The 23,048-nt window shown below is 31.8% G+C and overlaps 2 protein-coding genes and 1 long non-coding RNA gene across 3 annotated transcripts; 1 reads left to right on the top strand and 2 right to left on the bottom strand.

The window, feature by feature from the left end:
- The first annotated feature begins 219 nt into the window (after positions 1-219).
- LOC114421617 lies at positions 220-3,431 on the top strand. Its single transcript, XR_003668555.1, has 3 exons — positions 220-295; positions 540-836; positions 3,144-3,431. It is a non-coding gene; the product is annotated as an uncharacterized LOC114421617 (long non-coding RNA).
- Positions 3,432-4,600: 1,169 nt separating this feature from the next.
- On the bottom strand, positions 4,601-6,361 carry LOC114421616 (REF/SRPP-like protein At1g67360). The gene is made up of 3 exons (XM_028387640.1): positions 6,167-6,361; positions 5,834-6,073; positions 4,601-5,262 (listed from the first exon to the last, which is right to left on the bottom strand). Exons 1-3 carry the CDS (start codon positions 6,182-6,184, stop codon positions 4,825-4,827), a joined length of 696 nt encoding a protein of 231 aa, XP_028243441.1. The 5' UTR covers positions 6,185-6,361; the 3' UTR covers positions 4,601-4,824.
- A 9,294-nt stretch (positions 6,362-15,655) lies between these two features.
- On the bottom strand, positions 15,656-18,043 carry LOC114421615 (cytochrome P450 78A5-like). The gene is made up of 2 exons (XM_028387639.1): positions 17,036-18,043; positions 15,656-16,579 (listed from the first exon to the last, which is right to left on the bottom strand). The coding sequence occupies exons 1-2, from the start codon at positions 17,984-17,986 to the stop codon at positions 15,986-15,988; spliced, it is 1,545 nt and encodes a 514-aa protein (XP_028243440.1). The 5' UTR covers positions 17,987-18,043; the 3' UTR covers positions 15,656-15,985.
- Between the last annotated feature and the right edge of the window lie 5,005 nt (positions 18,044-23,048).

Below are 23,048 nucleotides of genomic sequence, written 5' to 3'. Positions count from 1 at the left end.
ATAAGGTGAGATTTAACTTTTAAGGATAATAGAGACCGAATCCTATTATTTTGAGTAAACGTCCCTTAACTATAATGGCTTGAATAAGCTTGATTATTAACTTAAGCCCAGCCCAAGACAAGTTTGAAATGGCTAGCTTTAAAGTTGGGCCTAATGGGCTTCTGAAAGTTGGGCCCAGGTTCTATTGTAATTTCTGCAAAAAAAAACCCTGATCCAGGAGTGGGTTTGGCCACGTTGAAAACGCAGGAAGGGAAAGCTCAGTGTATTTTCATTGGGTGCTGATCGGAACAAACAGGTAACGTAGCAAAGCACTTTCTCACACTCAATTTTCGCGTTTCAAGTTTCAACAATCTCAATTGCACTCCGTCATCATTAGTATTTCATTGGTTTCTTCGTATATTTTTTCGGAATGTTCCAGATTCGTGGCTTGTTACCGTTGTTTTATTGTCATGATAATGTTATCATTTGTCACGGTTCGATTTCGTAATTTAGGGTTTAGACCTGATCAGATTTGGTGTTGGTTTTTTAATGATTGGAAGGGAATATAAGAGAGAAAAAGATGGGTTTCATAATGGAATTCGCGGAGAACTTGGTATTGAAGTTGATGGAGGATCCGAAGGAAAGGGATCGGAGGTTCCGGGAGCACGTTTATAGAGTGAAGGACAGGTGCGAGAAGACGAAGGAGATGTGGAGCTACCCTATGCGACCCTATGGGTTTTGGACTTTCGAACGCCACAATTCTCAGCTTGCTTGGGATGCACAGATTAGCCAAGTGGCTGGGAGGAGGGACCCTTATGATGATATCCTCCAACATTTCTCTACCCCACATAAGTGAGGTATTGCACTTAAAAACCCTAACTTCCAAGTATGCAGCTCTCAATTGTCAATGCAAAACTGGATTTTCTTTTTTGTTTTAACCGTGCCGAATGATCCATGTAGCTCATCTCACCTAGTGGGATAAGGCTTTGCTGTTGTTACTCTTCTTGTTGTTGTTGTTGGTTTATCTCTTTGATGGTTTACGGTTTCAGTAGTATGTTAGTCCTTTGAGGCTGATGTTTTATTTGGTCCACATACTCTTATGAATGCATTGTGTTTTTGGTGTGCAGCTAGAGATACAATGCTGTATGGTTTAACGTGTTATTTACAATATGAGAAGCCTGTTTTTTTTAGTAGTTGAAACAAAATAAGTCTGAGCTTCAATGGGGTGTGAGACAGGAAAAATGGTGAAAATTGGGAAGGCGGGGAGTGAAGCGAGAGATAGAGAGTTGGATGGGATTTTAACAATTGTTAGGCTGTGAACTTGGAAAGAGAAGTATGTAAGGGCTTGCTAAAGGTAGAGAAAGAAAGAGTGAAATGCATCATGAATTAAAAGGGTAAAGTCTTGGTAACTAAACAAGATATCAAGGAAGGGTGGAAGAGTCACTTTCAAAAGCTATTTAACGAAGGACATGGGATTTAATTGTACTCTGATAGGCTAATCAGTAGGGAGGAGTGTTGGAATGTATCTCCAAATCAGAAAAAATATCTCCCATTAAGGGACTGTATATTTTCTGTATAATTAGGATTTGATTTGTAATGATTCTTATTTTACTAGTTCTCATATTTTTCTAGTTTCATAATATTAGAGGTTGTAAATTTTAGTTTCCTTACCTTCCTAGTTTCCTTATTTTCTTGATGTTAGAGATTGCAGATTATGTGGAAGATTTCCTTAAGCAATTCAGAATACCTTTTCTCTAGCTCAAAAAGTTGGTATAATATCTCCCAATCTGAGAGCCTCCTTTTTGCTGTAATTTCACGGCTGTTTCTTTAGAAAAATGGTTTCTTTGGAAAACAGTATGTCTGATTTTGAGCATGAGAATCCCTCCTTGCCTAGTCCTAAAGATTTATCTTCAAGTGTTCCTATTACATATGCTTTCTCAGGTTCCCTTACAATCACCTCAGTCAAGTTAAATGGCACGATTAATTTGTCTTGGTCAGCCTTAGTCGAACTCTTTTTTATAGGTCTGAATCTATTTGAGCACATTTAAAAGTCAGCATCTGATATTCCCTAAAAATATTGAAGTTATTTGGAGATGTTTGATCACCAGCTGTGTGCTTTGTTATGGGAATCTATGGAGCCTACTATTTTGGGCAATTTCAGAACCTTAAAGATGTTTTTAAGCTTCAAAAACAAATCAAAGAGTTGGTGCCCCGATGCATTCATGCTTTTGCTGGTGATATAGTGCTAGTTGGAGAGTTGAGAGAAGAACAAATGGGGAAGGTTGAGATGTGGAGACATGCTTTGAGAACACGACTTTGTATAAGTAGAAGTTAAACATAGTATCTAAAATGTATGTTTAGCAGAAGGTGCACCAGTTTGAGCTTAGAGCTAAAATGGGTGGCCATACCATAAATCACATGATTTAAGTGTCTAGGATTCACGGTACAACATGATGGGAAAATAGAGGGAGATATAATCCATAGGATTCAAACAGTTCGAATGAAACAAAGGAGTGCTTCAGGCATTATTAGTGATAGTGATAGAAAAGTACTACTAAGGCTGAAGCTTCAAGGGAAAATTTTACTCCACAACATAACTATAAGAGTTGTTATGTCATTTAGGATTGAATGTTAGAGAGTAAAATGGCAACAAGGGAATAAGCTTGATGTTGCAAATATGAAAATGTTGCAATATATGAGTAGACACACAAGATAATATATAATTATTTAATTAAGTATGTTTGCATTTGAGAGGGGGTTGGAGTAGCATCCATTGTGGAAAAGATGGTAAATCCTGCCTTAGGTAGCTTGTATAGGGAAGAATGGAAGACTTATAATTGTAAATACCCTAATAGGGAGAGTGGATTAGATGAAGGGTAGTGCAATAGTTGAGATAGAGGGAGATTAAAAAACTAGAAAAAAGTTTATATATAAATGGTTTGCCATTAGGTATGATTTACAATAGGGCATTATGGTGCCATTTGATTCATATAGCTGATCTTATCTAGTGGGAAAAACTTTTCTTGTTCCTTTAATTTCTTTCTTTATATGTATATTTTTCTATTGTAATATTTTGAAAGTTTGATGAGGTAAGTTTTTAGTTATAATTGTAGTACCTGCCGTTGTCTTCTGTTCTCATATTTGGTATTCTCTTTTTTATGCAGTGTTGCTGAACTTGCCACAAACATTGTAGGTGAAAAAGGATATGAACTTGGCGTAATTTCCCCTTGTAATATCCTGTCTTGTTGCATGTTGCATGTTGCGGAGATCACAACTGGATTGTACTGTTATTTCAAAAATAAAGGTTCCATATAACTATTCTATCACTATTTTGTTGCATTGTTGCTGTTAGAGAAGAATTTTTTCCTCTCCAGAATTCACATTCTTGCACAATTGCACTTCCTGGAAATTATTCTGTTTTATCAATGTTTCATCTCATTATTTAGTATTTACATGGTTTGTGCCTTTGTGGATGATTAATTTCTGTCGTGTTATAGCTTTGTAGAATGCCATATTTAGAACCTTTTAATGTGTTGAATAGTTTACGGGTTAGTTTTTCATAGAATGTGGATATGTAGGCAGCCTTAAAGTTTGCTACGGGAGCAGATAGTCTATAGTTGTGGTGGCGATGTTACACTGCTACTTAGTGTGTGTTTGTTTTAGGGGAATCCCACTTTCCACAGCCTTATGTGTTAGATTTTTAACAAAACAGATGCTAAAATCCAACAAATACGACAAGAGTTATAGTCAAAATAATAAGTTCTGCAACAAAGGAAATTATGCAGGAAATATTTTATTTAAAAGCAAAATTGTATTAATGGAAAAATAAATCTACCTCAACCGATATCGTTCTAAAGCCCTGCGTGTTAGGTTTCCAATAAAATTAGTGGTGCTAAAATCCATCGCATAAAACAATGGTTGATACTATAGGACAAAATCAACATTTAAATTTAGTTCGAGTTGGAAATTTCAACAATTTTCAAAATCAAACCAATTGCTGGAGTATATGAACATGTCAAAAGTCATCATGAAGATTTAGAATGAGATTTTTAGAGAATTCCTTAATCATTCAAAACTATATTCTTTGACCAAAAATCACATCAATATCGATGATTTTCTCTCTTCTTTTTTTCTTTCTTTTTTTCAAAGAGCCAAAGTCTCAAGTTAAGGAGAGCTCTTTGGTTTAGCAGTGCTCATTACTTTTTGAAGGGTAATTATCGATTCCAACGAGAACATAGGGTTCTTATCATGCATTTGTGAATGCAACCCTGTTTCAACTTTTTGAACCTAGTAATCAACATGATTCTTAGTTAAGGAGTAATCTACTTTGATAAAGATACATGAGAATTTAATAATGCACTAAAAATCTTTTGCACTAACTTGGGTTGGAGAGGCATCCCCTCCTCCTAAATTTTTAAAGTGCTATATAAAAAAATCTTCTGCTCTATCAGTTACTATAGTATTTAAATCGCATTCTTACTTATTGTAAGTGATTGATTGTGGCGTCCAAGGATGAAATGCTCTTGAAATAACTACGTCGTGGAGTGTTAGGTGGGCACTGCAAGTTCGAATAGTGAGTTAGTGACCACCGTCAATCCGCCCAAGACGACAATCAAGATAATTTTTAATGCAAGAAAAGGACGAAACAACTTCAACTTGGTGACATTTAGCGCAACCATTGACATAATCCCATAACGTTCTACGAACTTGGTTAACTTACACCATCCACACACTCCGAACCCATTTCTTACACTTCCATTCTCACCCACATTGCCCTCAAACACAAAACAAATCCTAACCAGAAGCAGATTTTATGAAGAAAATAGCTACCCTATTAGTAGTGCTCTAAGAACAGTCTCCCACGGAACATGCTTCATCTTCATTCACATTGCCTTCTCCGTGTTTAAACGCCTTAGCAATGTCATCAATTGGAATCAGAGGCAAATAGTCAAACACGGCATAACCCTTCTCACTTGTTCCCTTGACCACATTGTTGTATTTTTCTGACCAGTGTGCAGCTGTGGGAACTGCCATCTCAGCCACTGCATGGAATGGTGGATAGTGGTTGAGACCAGTCCACAATTTCACTGAACCAAAGAGCACAATTTGCTTGGACTCAGTGGCTACATAATTTGCTGCTGCTCGTGCCCCTCCAGATTGAGCTTCACTCACTACTTTCTCAGCTTTGTGTGTCACTTCCTGAACCAAACAAGTGACTTGGCTTGCAACCTGCTTGGCCAAAGAAGGTGCATGCTCATCGAATTTGTGAGCAGCTTCATCCACCTGCCGCAATCATATTCCCAAAATTAATTGCTTAGCAAAATACTAGCAATTTCCCAATTCATTCAAAACATCAACAACGGAATTTCAAGCATGTCGATGCAAGGACATACAAAATTTACACAAATTCAATTCATGTTAGTACATGTTTTTTTAATATTTTTTATGCTATAAGTACATATAGAAAACGATAGCAATCAAACAAGACAATTTAAGGGATAGAACTATACATAACAATCAAACTTTATGGTAGTATCAAGTTCTGGGATAAGAATGAAAAACAAAAAATTCAGCTGTGGATAAACGCACAGATAACAGGATCCTACTCAGAAGGGTGTTATTTGCCACGATTTTCACGGCAATTTTCAGCAATTCAACTTTGTGGGGGTAACGAAACTAATAGATCTTGCATCAGAATACAAAGACAAGTTAATATCGTGAGAAACAAAATTCATCCTTAGAGTAATTACAAACAGAGGACAAACAAATTGCAAGCTTTAACTGATTTGGTTGAAGGGGTAAAACAGCAAAAGCAAAAAATATAGATTTTGATGAAAGAAAGAGAGAAAGAAACCTTGTTGTCGACAAAAAGGAGGATGTGGTTGGGAACAGCGTTGAATTTGTGGTAGACGGGACCCAGAACGGTGGTTACAGTGTCTTCCACGGTTCCAACAGCAGATCTCAAAAGTCCCGAGTTTTGCTTTGCGAAGCCGTAGAGATTCGACACACACACTAAGGCTTTCATTGCCGCAATCTTCACAAACCCGAGATGCTTCAGTTCTTCCTCCTCACTCTTCTTGTTCTCCATATCCCTCTGCACAAACAAAACAACATTAATCATTCACAAATTTATTCTATGAGAGATCTCTGCAAACAAAACAGAGAAATTGAGAAAAGAATTGCAAACCTCCTCGTTGGTGGCCATTATTGTTTTCTCCGCCTTGGAACTTGCACGTTAGTTGTTGTTAGCGCAAATAATAAAGCTCAGTCTCACTTTGGAGCGTTCATTTATAGATGCAAATGGTAATCACATGCAACTATATTAAACCTAATCAAATTACTTACTACGTGTATAGTCCTAATTATATTGTATTAAGTATTCACCTCGAAATATTAAAAGTGAACATACAATATATACTATCATGTCTAAAGTACAATGCCAGAAAAATATGATACGATAACCAGGTGGAATCAGGTCCGGTTACTTTTGTTCTTTAAATAATACATATCACACTTAGCAAAAATTAAACTCAACATTTTAAAACAATTTTTTGATTGGATTTAGTGTTTTAATATTTAATTTAAAAGGTATATTTGAAATATATGTCTAACAGATGCAATTTTGGAAATCAATCTGTTTGTATCTAAACTTAATTAGCTTACATTTGTATCACTCGTTATTATATTTATTTATTTATTTTCATTATTTTATTATTTAAATTATTGTTTTAATATATTATAAGTTTATTAGTTTTGAATTGGCTTAAAAATTTTATGACTCGCATTTTCTTTTAATATATACTTTTTTGTGTTTTATATTGGGCAATAAATTTTAATACAAATGAGTAGAAGAGATAAAATAAGATAACATATTCGTAACTAAATAATTGAGCTCCTAAAAAAACTAAATCATTGAAAAAACATGGAAAAGGGTAAAAAAGTTGTGATATAAAAATAGTGGTAATGACATCGTGTAGGATTTTTAATACCCTGAATCTAAAATAATTAAACTATCACTTTTGCATAGAAGTGACTTACAAAACGAGATCTTTAATTTGATTGATTTAATTTTTATTATATTCATTATTTAATTTAATATTTTTTATATTTTAAAAATACAACACAAAACAAAACTAAAGAAATGTTTTTGCACCTAATTGTTTATTTTTTTATCACCATGATATTAGTGTGAATTTTCTACTAATCTTATCAATGATTTATTCCTACTAACCCTTTTTAATCATTTTTTTTGTTTAAAAGATTTTAATTTTAGACCTTATTTAAGAGATGCTAACTTAGTATTACTCGTAACAAGGAATTGAAGTTTAATTACTAATAAGCATTGTTGCCTTATTTCGGGGGTAGAGTGCCCTTTTTTTGAAGTGAAAATGTAGGAAGATGCGATAGTGCCTCAGTGTAAAACAAGATTTTACAGTCTTATCTCTTATTTTCCGTCTATAAGTTGCCTTTATTTATTTTATGTTAACCCATACCCATCCTATTGTCGAATAAGGCCGATTACAAAAGGCCATGGAATCAAATATCAGCCCATACCGTAACCAAGGCCTGTTATGGTTTTGTATGATTCTGATTTCTGAATATCGCCATCGTCATTTTGGATAAAATTAAGTGCGAGACTTTTATTTACTGATGTAGTTTTAGTTTAATAAAAATTTAACTTTTGAAATAAATACTATAAATTATAAATTTAAATTAATAATTGGTGTATGACGTTTTTCTATAGCGATTCCTTTCGTTATTTCAAAAATATTCCCTCATTGTTCTCTTGTACTGTATTCTATCAACGACGACTTCGAAACAAAAGCTCTACATAATATTTGAATTCTATGATTTATTCCGTTCTTTTTTTCTTCTTTTTATTTTTCTTATCCTATGAAGTACCGATCATATTTTGTCTGTACCCATATCATTCCCATTTAATGAATGCTACAAATTAATAAAATCTTGATCCTAAATTCTCACATGCAGATGTAAATACGTCACTGGAGGTTTGTTTTTATCCTTTTTCTTTCATTTTTATTAAAAGTATCTCTTTATCTTTTCGGTCTATTTGGCAAAAAACAATGTGAATGGGCCATGTAATTTCTGTTCTTTTGTTATATTTTGAAAATATCTTTAACAAGGATCTCATACTGCATACATTACTGCACGATCAACTTGACATTCATTTACTTGTAATCATCTAGTTCTTCTAACTTCATTATATCAATCTCTTGGCTTCCATGCATATGCTTGTCCTCTCTAGTTAGGCCTTCACTTAAATTGAGATTTTCACTTAAAGCGTGAGGTATAGAGGTAGGGGAGTTATATAATCTTGTTTATTTATTGAATCTATTACTATGCATACTCTTATGGGAGAGTATACAAGGACTCTTCTGGTTTATTCTCTTGTAAATCCCTTTTACAATTGTCTAGTAATAATTAAGCAAGACCAGCTTAGAATTATTGTAACAATAATTTCTTTATTGTGAGGCTCATCATTCTATAGAATACCCTTCTTAGGATATTTTTTGAGCGTTGGGTGTGTACCTCTTGCTTGGACAAACATTTCTCTGGTTTGTTATAATGGTAATTTTGGCAAATACAACATTTAGATGCCATCAGTATATAGCTAGTTGAAATACATACATTTTTGGTAATTTTGGTTAAACCTATAGCTTTCTATACACATTAGGTAGACTGAAAAGTCCCCCACCTAGTGGGAAGCAAAGGCTGCTCCAAACTTGAAATGGCAAAATTAAAACTAGTAATTGGAGAGCATGTTACAATAGAGAACCATATCCAACCAGTTAATGCATGAATTTGTAAAACTTATATCTATTATTTTGATTTGATTAGGAATAGAGTGGTTTGGTCAATTTGGGAGTGCAGCAATATTCTATTATTTTTTCCAATGGGAGTTGTGATCTTTCGCATATTGTGGGAAGAATTAAATTTAATTGTTGGCAATGGTTTTTGGCTAAATCCAATAATAGGAGGATGTATTGAGGGTATTTTGAATAGTTTCTAGTTCTCCTGGGGTAGTAATGGCGTACTATAGGATCTTTGGTGTTGAAAATTGATTTTCACCCCTCCCCATTTTTTTATAATTTAGAATAACCCTTGTTTCGATTTCAAATTTGTTATGATTTCTGTATCTGAGATATTGTTTGCTTAGGTATTCGATGATTATCATGATTTTGTCCTTATAAAAGACGTCTTAATGAGTTCAGAGGACATGATATTTATAAATAACCCATAACTTTGATTCGTAAGTGATTTGAGACTTTGCTATTACTAAAATACCATGATCCTCCTTTAATAAAATTACTAGTATTCATATGCTCCAAAACACATATTGATGGTTTGTTGAACCAGTAGAATATACTTATAAAAAGTTTGAAAAAGAATAATATTTCTAATGGCAGAAAGACTTAGACTACTAAAGGTATTTTAGTAACCTTGTTAGCTCAAGAACATTGAAGAATGCAATTGCAATGCAGACAAATTATTTACGATAGTAAACAAATTAATGAATTATATAATAACAAATAAGCGGTGTATTCCATGCAAGCAATCAAATAATCAAAATTAAAGAATAAATAAATACCAGTTTCACAGTTGCACTGACAGGTCAAATTAATAGCAAATATGCAATTTCTGGTATAGAAATTTGAAACTACCTTTAAAGGATGAATCCGTCAATCAAAGTAAACAAAATACACTCATCAAATTAAAAGTAAATCATAACTAACATCGTATGAAAAAAGAAAAACAAAGTTTAACCTTGATCTGACATACAGCATTATGTTTTTTCAAAGTATCATAAACACTTTCCAAACTCAAATGCTCCATGAAAATGTATACTTCAAAATTGCCAACTTAATATAATAATATAGTCAAGACCTTAAATACCAAAAGAAATTGAAATTGCATTGACCAACGTCTCAAGACAGATCAGAAAATTGCAGAACAACTCATCCAGAGGAGAATTGAAATGAAACCCCAAACTCTGGAATTAACTGTGTGATTGGCTCTGCAGCTTGGACCAAACTTAGTATAATTGAAGGCAAACTGTTTCTAATGCCATGTTCATGAAAACAACTCTTTGGCAAGTTGGAGGCCCTATCTAAAGCTCAAAGATTCTACTACCTTTGGATCGAAGACATTGGTTGGTGTGTTGGTATAATTAGCATTTGTTAAACTAATAAGGTTGTTGAATTTTGATGTTTGTCTTAATTATTTGACTCGCTTGACCGATAGATATTAATAGCCTTATTGAGCAAGTAAAGTAATTGACAATTGATAAAGAACATAAGTTTTTGAGAAATTAGGTAATATCTTAATAATTGTATTGGTGACAGACCAAATTCATCTATCATTGAATTCTTGTTTACCGAATTACAGTATATTGAATTCTTTAGCTTTCTAGCTAGTTGCTTTCTTCCTCTTTTTAGATTCTCTTGTTTAAATCACATCCCCTTTTTCGTTTATGATCGAAAATCTAAGAATTAGGTTAAACTGGTACTTCGACAATAATCCTTGCAAGATCCATATTTTAGAACCCTTTTATAATTCTAAATTACTCGTTGATGTGTTTATTTGTCCAACAGGAAAACTTAAAAGTAAAACTAGATCCGATCAGATCCTTAATTTGTTCTCTAGAAGATGCCAAAGTAAAATTTTCAATCATGATGAACAAGCTCGATATGACCATCAGTTTGTATAGGTTAAAAGCAAAATACATAAATTTAAACATAGGTTTAAATGTTGAGTAACGCTCAACAACACAACAATCACAAATCAACTTAATCTTATTTTCAATAAACTATATCATTCAATTGTTTTATGTTTTAACAAATACTAGTATGTGACAATGTATGATGCAACATGCAATAATCAAAGAGGTACTACTTGCACTAGGACTTGAAAATTGAAATCACTGTACGTACGTTGATCGTGGACATTTCAAAGGCAACAAAACAAACTTAATCACAAATTGCATTGATGACTTCCCTTGTGAAAAGATAACGTAGAATCTTTGGCAATTTCGCATATAAAATGACCAATTAATGGTTCATGGGCACGCCTAAGAGAATATGTTAACTTTATAGTGATGCTACGTGGGGACCCAATTCAATAAGACAACAGATTTGTGGAGCATTAACATGATTATTGGAAGTGTGAGTATGTAATTACTTCAACAGGAATAAAGGGCTTTGCCTTTTCTGCTGTTGGAGACTATTCGAAACGAATATTGATATGGATTAGAAAAGCCTAAAACTTTGGGGACGTGACTTAAATATCTTTAATCACTTTAATAGTTTGAAGAACCTGGCTTTTATCCAAGACATCATATTTCTAATAATCATTTTGTCAATCGAAAATGAATTGCACACCACTTAAAGAACCTCAGACTTAGAAAAATGCATATCATGAGATTCCCAATATTCCACTAACTTGATCAGGGAGACACCGAATAGAGAAGTGGAATAGTACGTACTTCGAAATCTATTACTGTCCTTTCTTCCTAATTAAGTTAGCTTGGCACGTAAAAATGATCTTATTGGATATTATCATTTAGAACAGTGTTATAGAAATTATATTTAACACATTTTTATTTTGAAAGAAATTTTACTAAAATATTTAACTCTTTCTTTTATAATGAACTCATATAAAATTCACCTACCCATAAAGAGTATATTAAAATATTATATAAAATGTATGCTGCTAGTATATATTCTTTTATTAAAAGGTAAATCTCACTTAAAAAGATTTATTCTACCACCATAAATGAGACCTAGCTACTAATTTACAAACGTATGTATCAATACAATATCCTAAAATAAATTCTTCTAATTAATATATATATATATATATATATATATATATATAATATTTAAAATACATTGGTTAAACTGAACCCCATTTTTAACTTTAAGGCTAAAAATGTCATCCTAAGGTGCTGCTATAGGTGAAAAGATGTTATCAACTATGAATGATAAATTATGATATAGATCAAACTGCAGAATAAAAAATTTAAGTGTTATCATATAATTTTGTATCGATTAAGTTTATGAGTTGAAAAATAAACAAACTCAACTGTTAACATCCGCCACTCAAGAACAGAATAGACATGCAATAACTTACCCCGGAAATGCTCTAATATGTGTATCGTTTTGGCCTGGATTTACGCCTAGAGCAGTTTAATGACCATTAATTACATCAGCCTCAATCAATGAGAGAATTTAATGACTTTCTGACTAATTAATCCACAACAGCTCAAAAACAAAATAAGCCAAAGTGGCCCGTGCACACAATAGACAAATCCCCTAAAAAACAAGCAAACACCCGTGGGAATTGCACGAACAAAATGACCATGTATCACATGCAAGGGAGAAATGCAATATATAAGTAGAAGGTGAGGTTTTTTTTTTTTTTTTTTCTTTATAGTAAATATAGTTTCTCTCTCTTGCTTTTTCCTCATCTATACTATTTTTGTCATTTAATTTTCAATATACACTACTTGAAACTTTCTTTTTCTTTTTTGTTTTTTTTTAATTTAAAGTATTATAAAATATAAATATTATATCATATAATTTTTTTAATTGGTTTTAAAATTAGTTATTTATTAAATTAAATTTTATAATTTTATTTTTTAAAGAAAATGATATTATTAAATATAATTATTTTTGTTTTATTATTTAATTTACTTAACATATTTTTAGGTGAATATTTTTATTTAAAATCTGAATTTTCTAATCTAATTATATTACTAAATATAATTAGTTTGTTTATGTGTTAAAAATGAGAAGATTTTTTGTTTAACAACTTATTTATAGAAAAATATTATATTACATTATAATAAAATACTTAAACAATTACACTTGGCTAAACAAAAACTTAAGTTAGGACAATTATTTCTGTTAAATTCTACATTTTTTTCTACTTTCCCGTTTATTTCTTTTTCTGGTACATTTAAGTAGGAATGCGAGTTGAAACGGGACGACCCTTTGTCGTCCTCTTTCTCCTTGGATTATGAGCCCACTGATCTCTCGTTCATATTTTTGCCGCATTGATTCGGTTGACAACAAAAAATAATTACTAATTAAATATTTTTAAAGATATTTTTAATATATTTTTATTATAAAAAAATAACTCATATTTAATCGTTATCAATATCTTTTGAATATTTTAATCTTTTCTTTTCATATTTGTAAGCCATAAATAATAAAAATATCATTTCTTATCACTTAAGCCAAAAATAACTGCTGAATAAATATTTCTAAAGATATTTTTATTTAATGATATTTTCAATATAGTGCTCTTTGAAAGTTTAAGTCTATTGTATAAGATAGATGTATCAATTATTTTTTTACCGTATTTTTTAGTTTATTTTAATACTATTAACTAATTTTCTTATTTTTTTAATTAATGAACATAACAAAAAAAATATCAATAGTACATAAATTTAACTATAAAAGTACATACAAAGTAACTAAAAAATTATACTCTAATTTTATCCAATTTTTTTATTTTTCTTTATCTGTATATTTTTTTCTTTAAAAAAATAAAATAAAAATTTAAATTTAATTTAATAAATTAAAACCAATTAAAAAAATTATATAATATAATATTTATATTTTATAATATTTTAAATTAAAATAAAAATAAAAAAGAGAGAGAAAGTCTCAAATAGTATATATTAAAAATTAAATTGTAAAGTAGTACAGATTAGAAAAAAGTAAGAGCAAAAATATGTATTTACCCAAAAAAAAAATAGAAGGTGACACACCAATGAGGAGCACACTCTTATTTCTAGTTTTTTTTTTTTTTTTGTCATTTCTTGATTCTTCACCGACTTAGTCTTGGAGTCTTTGCGGGTAAGTCATCACCGATATTCGCCAGAAAATGCAGGAAGAACTACATAATAGACTTGCTACAAAGATTTCAACTTATTGAGACAATGAAGAACATATAAAATTTTAAAATAAAATAAAAAAAATTAATACAATGGCAATAAAAATAATATTATTGTGGTCTTTAATTAAATTTATTTTTTTTAACTTAAAGCTATTTTAATTAAATAATCTAAACTCTCACTTTTTAATCAAACAATTTTTTTAAAAGTGAAATTTAACGTGGGTAAGGAAAAAGCGGACAACTTTTTATTTTTAATATAATTATATAATACTTGTAAAATAAATAAAATATTAAGACATTAAATTTCTGTTAACTTTTAATTTTGAAAATTAGAAAATTAAATAATATATATTAAAAATGATAATGTTTACCCTCCCTTATTCTACAAACCAAGCTCAATTCACAAATATATTAACATACCTTGTGATTTATCCATGCCCTACATCTAGGGGTGGCAAAATGAGTTGACATGTCCCACCTTGTCACCAACTCGGCATTACATATATGAATTCAAAATGACCCCTTAATCTTTATTGGTCAGGTTGGTTTGTTATTCGTTAACTAAAATATTTTTAAATAATAATATTAAATATATTTTAATTAATTTTTTTTATAAATATTAAATAATAAATATTTACTAAAAAAATTAAATATATTATCTTAAATTTTGAATCATAATTTATTTAGAAAAAAAATTAAATACTAATAAATATGTATAAAATATCAAAATTAAATATTAATTTTTTTTAATAAAATAACAGGTTGACAAGTTAGTCCATCCTATTTTTCTCTCAACCTATTTTTTGAAGGCTAAAATAAGGCGGGTTGAACGGTTGGTGGATTGAAAATCCTAACCCAACACACCAAAGAAATGGGTCAGAATGAATTGGTCGGACAGATACAATCTATTTTGTCACTCCTACCTATATCCGGTTTGAAAGTTATAATCGTAGAAAATATAAAATAAATAAAAGGGAAGGAAAGGGAGGGTAAAAATTTAAAAGAAAAAAATGTAGCAGATCAACAAGGAAGAAAAGTGCACTATGTTTGTCAAAATTTTGTTATTACTATAGGCATCCAAAGTTTAAAAACATATATATACAGGGCTTCAGAGAAAAATGTATAACATATGGGGTTACTCAAACTCAAAAAAAAAAAAAAAACCAATAAATAGCTTTTGTAACCGATCAGTAGTAGACGGCAAAAGTAACACTATTTACATGCTAAAGGTCCAAATAGAAAAAGGAGTATTATTTTTGTTATTTCCTTCAAAGATACGGGTGGTTTAAAGTGTAATGCTTTTAGAAGTTACGTATAAATGCATCATAAAAAAATAGACAGGTACAGATAGTGAGAACCAGTAGGAGTTGCTTTAGTTTGAGAAATGATTATGATAAAGGCTTAAGCTTTGGTTAGTGACTTAGTGGTGGGACATCTCCAGCAAAAACTTGAAACTAGAACTTTATGGTAAAATGATTTCGATGTCATCCCCTATATATGATTTGTTTTATATCAATCCATATCATATAGCATAGGTGTCAATATTCACTTGTCCACATGTCAAAATTTTAAATAATCCAGAATAGTGAGCCAAATATTTTTAACATACTATTTGAAATTAGATTTGTATTATAAAATTGTGCATGCAGGTGATTTAACCCACTGGGTTTGCTATACAGCCAGCTGCACGCGTCCATGGTATTTAATCCAAAGCCATATGAAACAAGACGAGAACCTAAAAGAAGAAAATGCATGCATACGTACGGAAGCAACTTCATTACATTACAGCAATTTACATTTTACGATTTAAAGAGACATAAAACCTTCTTAATCGATCCAATCTTTTCTTACATCCACCTCTAGTCCTGGCACTAGATATTTATTTTAATAATTTGATACCCTTAAAAATAAAGTGAAATAAAGCTTAGAGATAAGTTCCATAATTATACGATAAACTCATCTCTAAATATTTCACTAAATATTTGAGTACCATCTTTAACATCAAACATCAGATACAAGCTCGATCATTCTATAATTGCACATCAAACATAGTTCAGCTAAAAGGCTTACGTTATTATATTTTTTATCTACGAACAACTAGACATCGCAGAGGTGTCTTCATTTCCATGGAAAGCCTAAGACACTCCGAAAGATCCACGGGTTGCGCGGGAAGCCATATGAAGTGGCGAAGAAGTTGCGCGAGCCAGAGATGGGTCGTGGCCAAACCCAAGGCCCGGCCCGGACACACCCTACGTCCAGCCCCGAAGGGTGCAAGCCTCAAGTCCGATCCCATGATAGAAACATCTTCTTTGAGGAACCTCTCGGGCTTGAAAGCCCATGGGTCTTCCCAGATGGATGAGTCATGTGATATGGCCCACATGTTAACCATTGCTGTTGTACCAGCTGGCACAAGAACTTTGTCAACGTGGACATCATGGACTGCAAGACGGGCCCATGATAGGAGTGGGCCGGGTGGGTGCAGCCGGAGAACTTCTTTTACTATAGCCTGGAGGTATGGGAGATTTGCAATATCCGAGTCTCGCACGTGACTGTTTTGGCCGATGCACGTGTCGATTTCTTCGCGGGCTTTCTTTTGTACGTCTTGGTGTAAAACCATCCTGGCCATGACCCATTCAAGGAGTATTGCAACTGTGTCTGTTCCTCGAAACACCATTTCCTGCTCAAAACAACAAGACCATAGCCACATATATAAGCACATCCACTAAGGTCTACATGAACAATAAACTAATGAATTTATGTCACTCCCGAATATTAAAATAATTAAGGGCTTGTAGATGTCGAAACTAATTAAAGTCTCACTGAGAATATTTATAGTGGCATGGCGCACACTATAAATTTCTTGAAGTTTATGTTTCAGAAATTTCTTGAAGATATGGCCATCTCATCAACACTTTAACCTAGGAGATTTTCTCTTCTAGCTGTGTAGTACAATGAATTTATGCATGTCAACTAACAAGTCTTAATAAGATGATAAGTAAAGTTATCCATTAACCCTTTTGTTTCGTTATGGAAAAGGATGCATGCTTTTATGGTTTTACTTTAATTATATATATTATTATCCATGGATGAGAGGTAAGGTCCACTGAGTGTGGGGTTTTGAGAGAGTACTTACCCACAAAATAGCCGCCATATCTGAATCAGCCAACCTTTCTTCTTTGGGCAAGGATAGCAAAGTGCTAAGAAAATCATTCTTGACAACAAAACTCCCTTCTCTTTTTCGATCCTCCACAATTTGCCCCACCACGCTACCAACCTTAGCCGCCAACTTGTGGCACCTTCTCTTCACCCCATGAAAGTCCAAAAACTTCAAAGGAAAATAATCCTCCAAGTTCAACATCGCAATCAGCTCGTACCCTTCCCTAACCATATCCCCCAACTCCTCACTCTTATCATTACTCCCAAAAACACTCTCCAGAATATTACAAAGAGACCCTTCCTGAAACACACCGCGAACCTCCACCACGCCTTTCATCTCCATCTCCTTCCACGCGCTCTTCACCATGTCGTCACCCACGCGCTGTCGGAGACCCTCCAGGCCCTGAATCCTCCTAGGAGAGAACATGTGGAACGCCGCGATCCTACGTAGGTGTCGCCAGTAGGTTCCGGATGGAGCGAAGCCAATGGCACGCTCGAACATGAGAGCGCGTGCGGATTCTTTTATCGGACGATCCGAAAACGAGGAACCGAGTAAGATTTCTCTGGCGGTCTCGGGGTGGCTGCTTATAACAACGGGAGTGGGTCCCAGACTCAGTGCCATTAACCTCTTCGCGTTTAACGTCGCGGCTAAGGCAGCGAGTTTTTGGTGGGCTAAAGAGCCCATGAGAGGCAGAGACCCAAGTATGGGCCAGCCCATAGGCCCAGTAAGTTTTTTGTTTGGTTTTTCGTTGGTGTGATAAGAGTGATAGTTTCTCCATGCAAAGCCTCCAGGGACAAGCCAGTAGTTAAGGGAAATAGTGAAGAAGGTTATAAAGAGAGTGGTTTGGAACGTTGTTGTTCCGAGGCAAAGACAAACAAGGAGTGTTGTTGTGGATAGGAGAAAGAAGAATGTTGCCGTGGGTTTCATGTTTGGTCAAAAGAGGAAGAGAAAAAATGGTGTTTATCGAAAGATGGACGTGTATCATGGGATATAGAGCATGTGGGGATCAATTGGAATATATAGGGGTGGAAAGTTGATAAGTTAAAAGAGCCATGGTTAAGGTGACCATGGTTAATAAACTAGCACGCCTTCAGGTGCTATCTGCTATGACGTGTAAATATTCTTCAGAAGTTGCACTAACATGTAACTTTATGTTAGAATCAGACCCACATCTTTTCTTCCTTTTTTTCTCTTTTTGATTTTAATTACGAAAAAAAAATCAATAGGGAAATGTCGACCTCAGTTGTTGCAGATTATTTTAAAATAAAACATGTATTTTATTTACGTAAATATAACTTTGTTTGTTTCATTTTAATTTTTGAAATATATATTTCATTGATTTTAGTATTTCTGAATTTTTTTTTTAAAGTAATGCATTGGCTTAAAAGTTCGACTTGTGACTGGTCGGACTCTCAAATACATTTCAATGATCCGATTGGTTCAATGGTAATACAATCAAAGTAATCAGCTTAAGTATTATATTGATTATGCAACTGATGATTCAATTTGAACCTATAACCTGATAATCAACTCAAACATTAAGCAAGGACATTATAATTACATTCATTATTATTCTTTTTTTTATTTTATCATTACACTTCATTCAATCAATTGAATTAAATCACTATATATCTTATTATTAACTGTACAAAGGTCTCAGTACCCAGAAGTTCTTACTATATGCATGTGTTTGTGATTTAATAAGTTTGACCAATAACTCACCAATTAAATCAACGTCTCAGTAACCTAATTTTATATTGACTGAATCAGCAAGTCGAGTTTTTTATATTAATTTAATAATTTATATCAGTAAAAAATATTAATTTATATTGGATTAATATAATAAAAGGTTGCTGCTCATTTTGTAATGGGTTGGGGACACCCCTTCTGTGTCCTCGTATTGTTATATTCCTTTTTGTTTGCTGATCGAAAAAATATATATAATAAAAGGTTTTTCTTTTAATTAAATGTAATAGAAAACTTTCCACAAAACTCTCGTATTGTTGAATCATTATATAATAGTTTAACAATCACACCACTGATAACAAAATAAAGAATGAGAATATTCGGATGCATTATTCTTATTAGGTACATTGCTTTAATTTACTCTTATTTCAAATGCTTTATAGATCATCTTTATATTGAATTTCTGTACTTAATTATTTTATTTTTCATGTACGTTAATAAACCATTGCGGCCTGACTAAAGCTAATTCGTGTTTATCCATCTACGGCCTTTTAATAGTTATAATGTCACACCCAACCCCAAAATATTTGGCCAATTTCTTGGAGACTTTATGAGAGGAGAAATTACATTCCCTAGTTAAGTAGTGATCGATGATCCATTCTCATGGGACGTACTTGGTAAGTTAGTGTTCGATCAGTTCATCCTTGATTTTTGCCATTGCCCATTGGCATGCATGTATCTAATTGGCAATTAACTTATTCGAGCATGATTTTTGTTTATTTTCTATTTTTAAAAGCTAATTGTTTTGAAACAAATAAAAATTAATTATTTGATAAGAGTAATTTTCAAAAACTGTTTTTAAAATAATGTTTCTATTTTAGTTTTTAAAATAAAAGAACAGAACACTTCTGTTTAAATGTTGTCTCATTTTCTTCTTCTTTTTCTAATCTTTAAAAACTAGTTTTTGAATCTTATTTTATCAATAATTTTTTTTAGACTAAAAACCAAACACATCTTATATCACTTTGGATATTTTAAAAAATATATATTTATTGAAAAAAAACCTTTAAAAATTGAGATGGATAAATTAAATTTTGTTGGGTCACCATGATGATAAATAAATAAATTTTAAATTTAAGTATAAATTTAATTAGTTTTTCATTTTTAAAGCGATTTATTTTCTTTTTATAAATACTTATAACAAAATTTGTCTAAAGTGGCATTTGATAAAGAATTTTGAGTTTTTAATATTTTATTTTCCTTACATTTCTTCTACATATTCTCCCATTTTATATTTTTGTGATTATTTATTATTCATTAATTATTTTTTATTTGTATTTTTTCTTCCTTTTTCAAGTTTTTTTTCTAAAAAAAATTACCTTTAATCATAAAGTGTTTGAATGAATTCGTACGGAAGTGAAGCTCTTGTTCTGGTTGACAAGACAATTTGTTGTCTTTCAGCTCCTGTGTCTTTGGTTCCCATTCCCCAATCATCAACTCATGAAAAGATAAAATAGTAACAATAAACGTGCATCTTCAATATAAAAAAATTAATATTATAAAAGTATATTTTAAACATGCATGAATACTAGAATGACTCGTGTGAATATACGGATGTTTTTCTGTAGTAAAAAAAAGGGTATCTTACTAGTTAAAATAGGAAAAAAAATATAGAAAAAAGAAAAAAGAAAAATTAATTAATGAAATAGAAATAAAAAAATGAGCATATATTAAATATTTTCTAGGATAACATCAGGCTTCTGTTCTACCCCATTAGTTAAAAGGTGGTAATGGACGGTAGTTTTGGGTTTTAATGCCCTCCCCCGCTAAAAAAAAGTTAGAAGAAAGTGATGGTGAAAGAAGAAACGTTAATGGTACACATTCTTCTAACACTTCCTATTATAGAATTATTATAGTATAAATATATATAATGTAAATCTCATTCAATAAATGTATTTATTTCCTATTTAACGAGATTCACTAAAATTCAAGGAGCTAAATATGATATACTTTACTCGCCTGTTCTTGTCAGGAAAACATGAATCCAAGAGAGGGTTTTATTCATGACACGTTCGACCCTAACCTTGATTATTTAAGAAGATATCACCAAACACTGTACGACAAAGCCAGAAGAGGTAATTAAGAGGAAACAGTCCCTTTTTTCTTACCATATTTTGATCTATCATGTTATTCAATTCATGTATTAAACAAGCATGCTTGCTGCTGTCACGAAGAAGATCGGACATTTGCTCACAGAGTAGACCCCATATAAAAATGTTCCTGGTATTGCTTAGTTCAAAAGAATACAGTGTATCCGTGCATGTTATAAGAAAAGAATATTTCTTATTATAAATAAGATTAAGATGAATCGATCAGGTATGTACATAACCAGATAAGGTCATGATAGTTAAGAAAAATACTAACATTTTTTAACACTTTTTTTATTACAACGACAATAAAAGGATAAACTAACTAGTTGAAGTTAGTTACACGAATAACAAGATGTCATCCAATTTGGTTAAATGCTAATTTGTATGTGTTTGCTCTTGTAAAATAGATATATTCTCTTCTGCTCTTCATCCTTAATTTACAGCCAAGAAAATCAAAAGAAGAAACAGAAAGTGAAGGAAGAAAAAAATTAGAAAGAACTAGCTAAAGAAGTTGAATATTGGATAATTAAAGAGCTGGAGACAGTCTTGGCTGCACATGAACCAAGTCCTTTTTCATGAACATGTTGGTTCTGGAGAGTGGAAAGTGAAAAGAAAGACATGGCTATCGATTGTTTAAAATTCGAATCCACCAACTCAAAGTCACAGTAACACCCCTTCATAAGCATAAGCAACGAAATGTTGATGACATGAATTAATCATTTGAAAATGCAAAGTTGTGTAGCCAGTATATAGCATAGGTTATAGGCTCTGCTATGTGGTTTTGTCGCTTTAGAGGCAGAATGTGCATATACAATCTATTGACTCTGAAACTAAGATTTGCTGAGCCCCCCGACAAGCTTGTATAAAGTTTCCACTTCCCCGTGTTACCGGCAAAGAGATATATTTAGTTAGCGGTCAACCACATTGCAATTTTAAGTGTATTTTTGGAAGAAGAAAAAATGTTTTTTTAAATAAAAATATTATTTCTCATACACGAGTGAGAAATAACACAAGTTCTTGTTCCCCTTTTTATTTATATTGCGTGACTGTGACTTAGCCGCACATGCAACAGATAAGGAAGAGCAACGTCATGCCTTCACTTTTCAATACTGCTTGGATTCAGAAAAAAAAAAGAGTGCAAATATTCCTGTTTTGGAGGGAGTGGAGGTTTCACCTGATTAGCAGTTTAGGTTCGGCGAAACAGCCAGAAATGAAACACAGTGAAAGGAAATAGGACAAAGAAAAATACAGAAAAAAAAAAGATAAGAAATACTAGTATGATGAAATTTTGTATTGTTTGATTAAAGAGAAGTATACTAAAAAATTGAAAATAAATAATATTGTAAAATTATTTGATTTGAATAAAAGAGAAAAGATAAATTCTCTTATATATACAAAATTACTACTTTACTTTTACACACATATTGTGTAGCACAAAGTGTGTAAACAAATAGAAGGATAATTAGTTTAGGAAAGTAAACACTTTGTGTCCATTTCCAACTTGTTTCTCTTCACTTAAGCGAGGGAATAAGACATAAAACCCATAACTTTAAACTTATCACCTTTCTATTTCACTTATATTAAACAACACCATTTTTTTTATATATCCTCATCATTACGATTTCTACTCCCTCCACTCATTTTTTTTAATGTATTTCTATGTTAATACAGTGTAAATAAAGTTATGTTTGAATATATAATGATGAAGACGGACATAAAATAAAAATATAATAAAATGAAAATAAAATAAGTAAAAATAAAACCATTTTATTATTTTACTTGCCTTCCAAAAAAATGTTATTATTTTATTGCTTAGATGTTTTAAAATGAAAGAAACTATTATATCCCCTATTCTAAATTTTACAAAATAATGATATTGAAATTTGTCAGTTTCATTTCATTATTTATCATTTTTATGCAATTCAAACAATGAAATTTGAAATCATTATATTTTTGTTTTATCCCATTCAATATAGCCTAATAATGAACTCAATTCTATACTTACATAACCTGGTGCGGCCCATTGGCCAGATTCAAATTCGGTGACTTGCCTGGGTTAGTTTGGTGAACTATATAACTGCTTTTTGTATAATATGGTTGACTTGTTTCTGATTTTAATTTTTGGCCTTTTGTCAAAATAATTTTTTGAAGTT

This window comes from Glycine soja, chromosome 8, assembly GCF_004193775.1.
Source record: "Glycine soja cultivar W05 chromosome 8, ASM419377v2, whole genome shotgun sequence".
In the NCBI taxonomy this organism is placed as follows: Eukaryota; Viridiplantae; Streptophyta; class Magnoliopsida; order Fabales; family Fabaceae; genus Glycine; species Glycine soja.
This window is presented reverse-complemented; position numbering and strand designations above follow the sequence as displayed.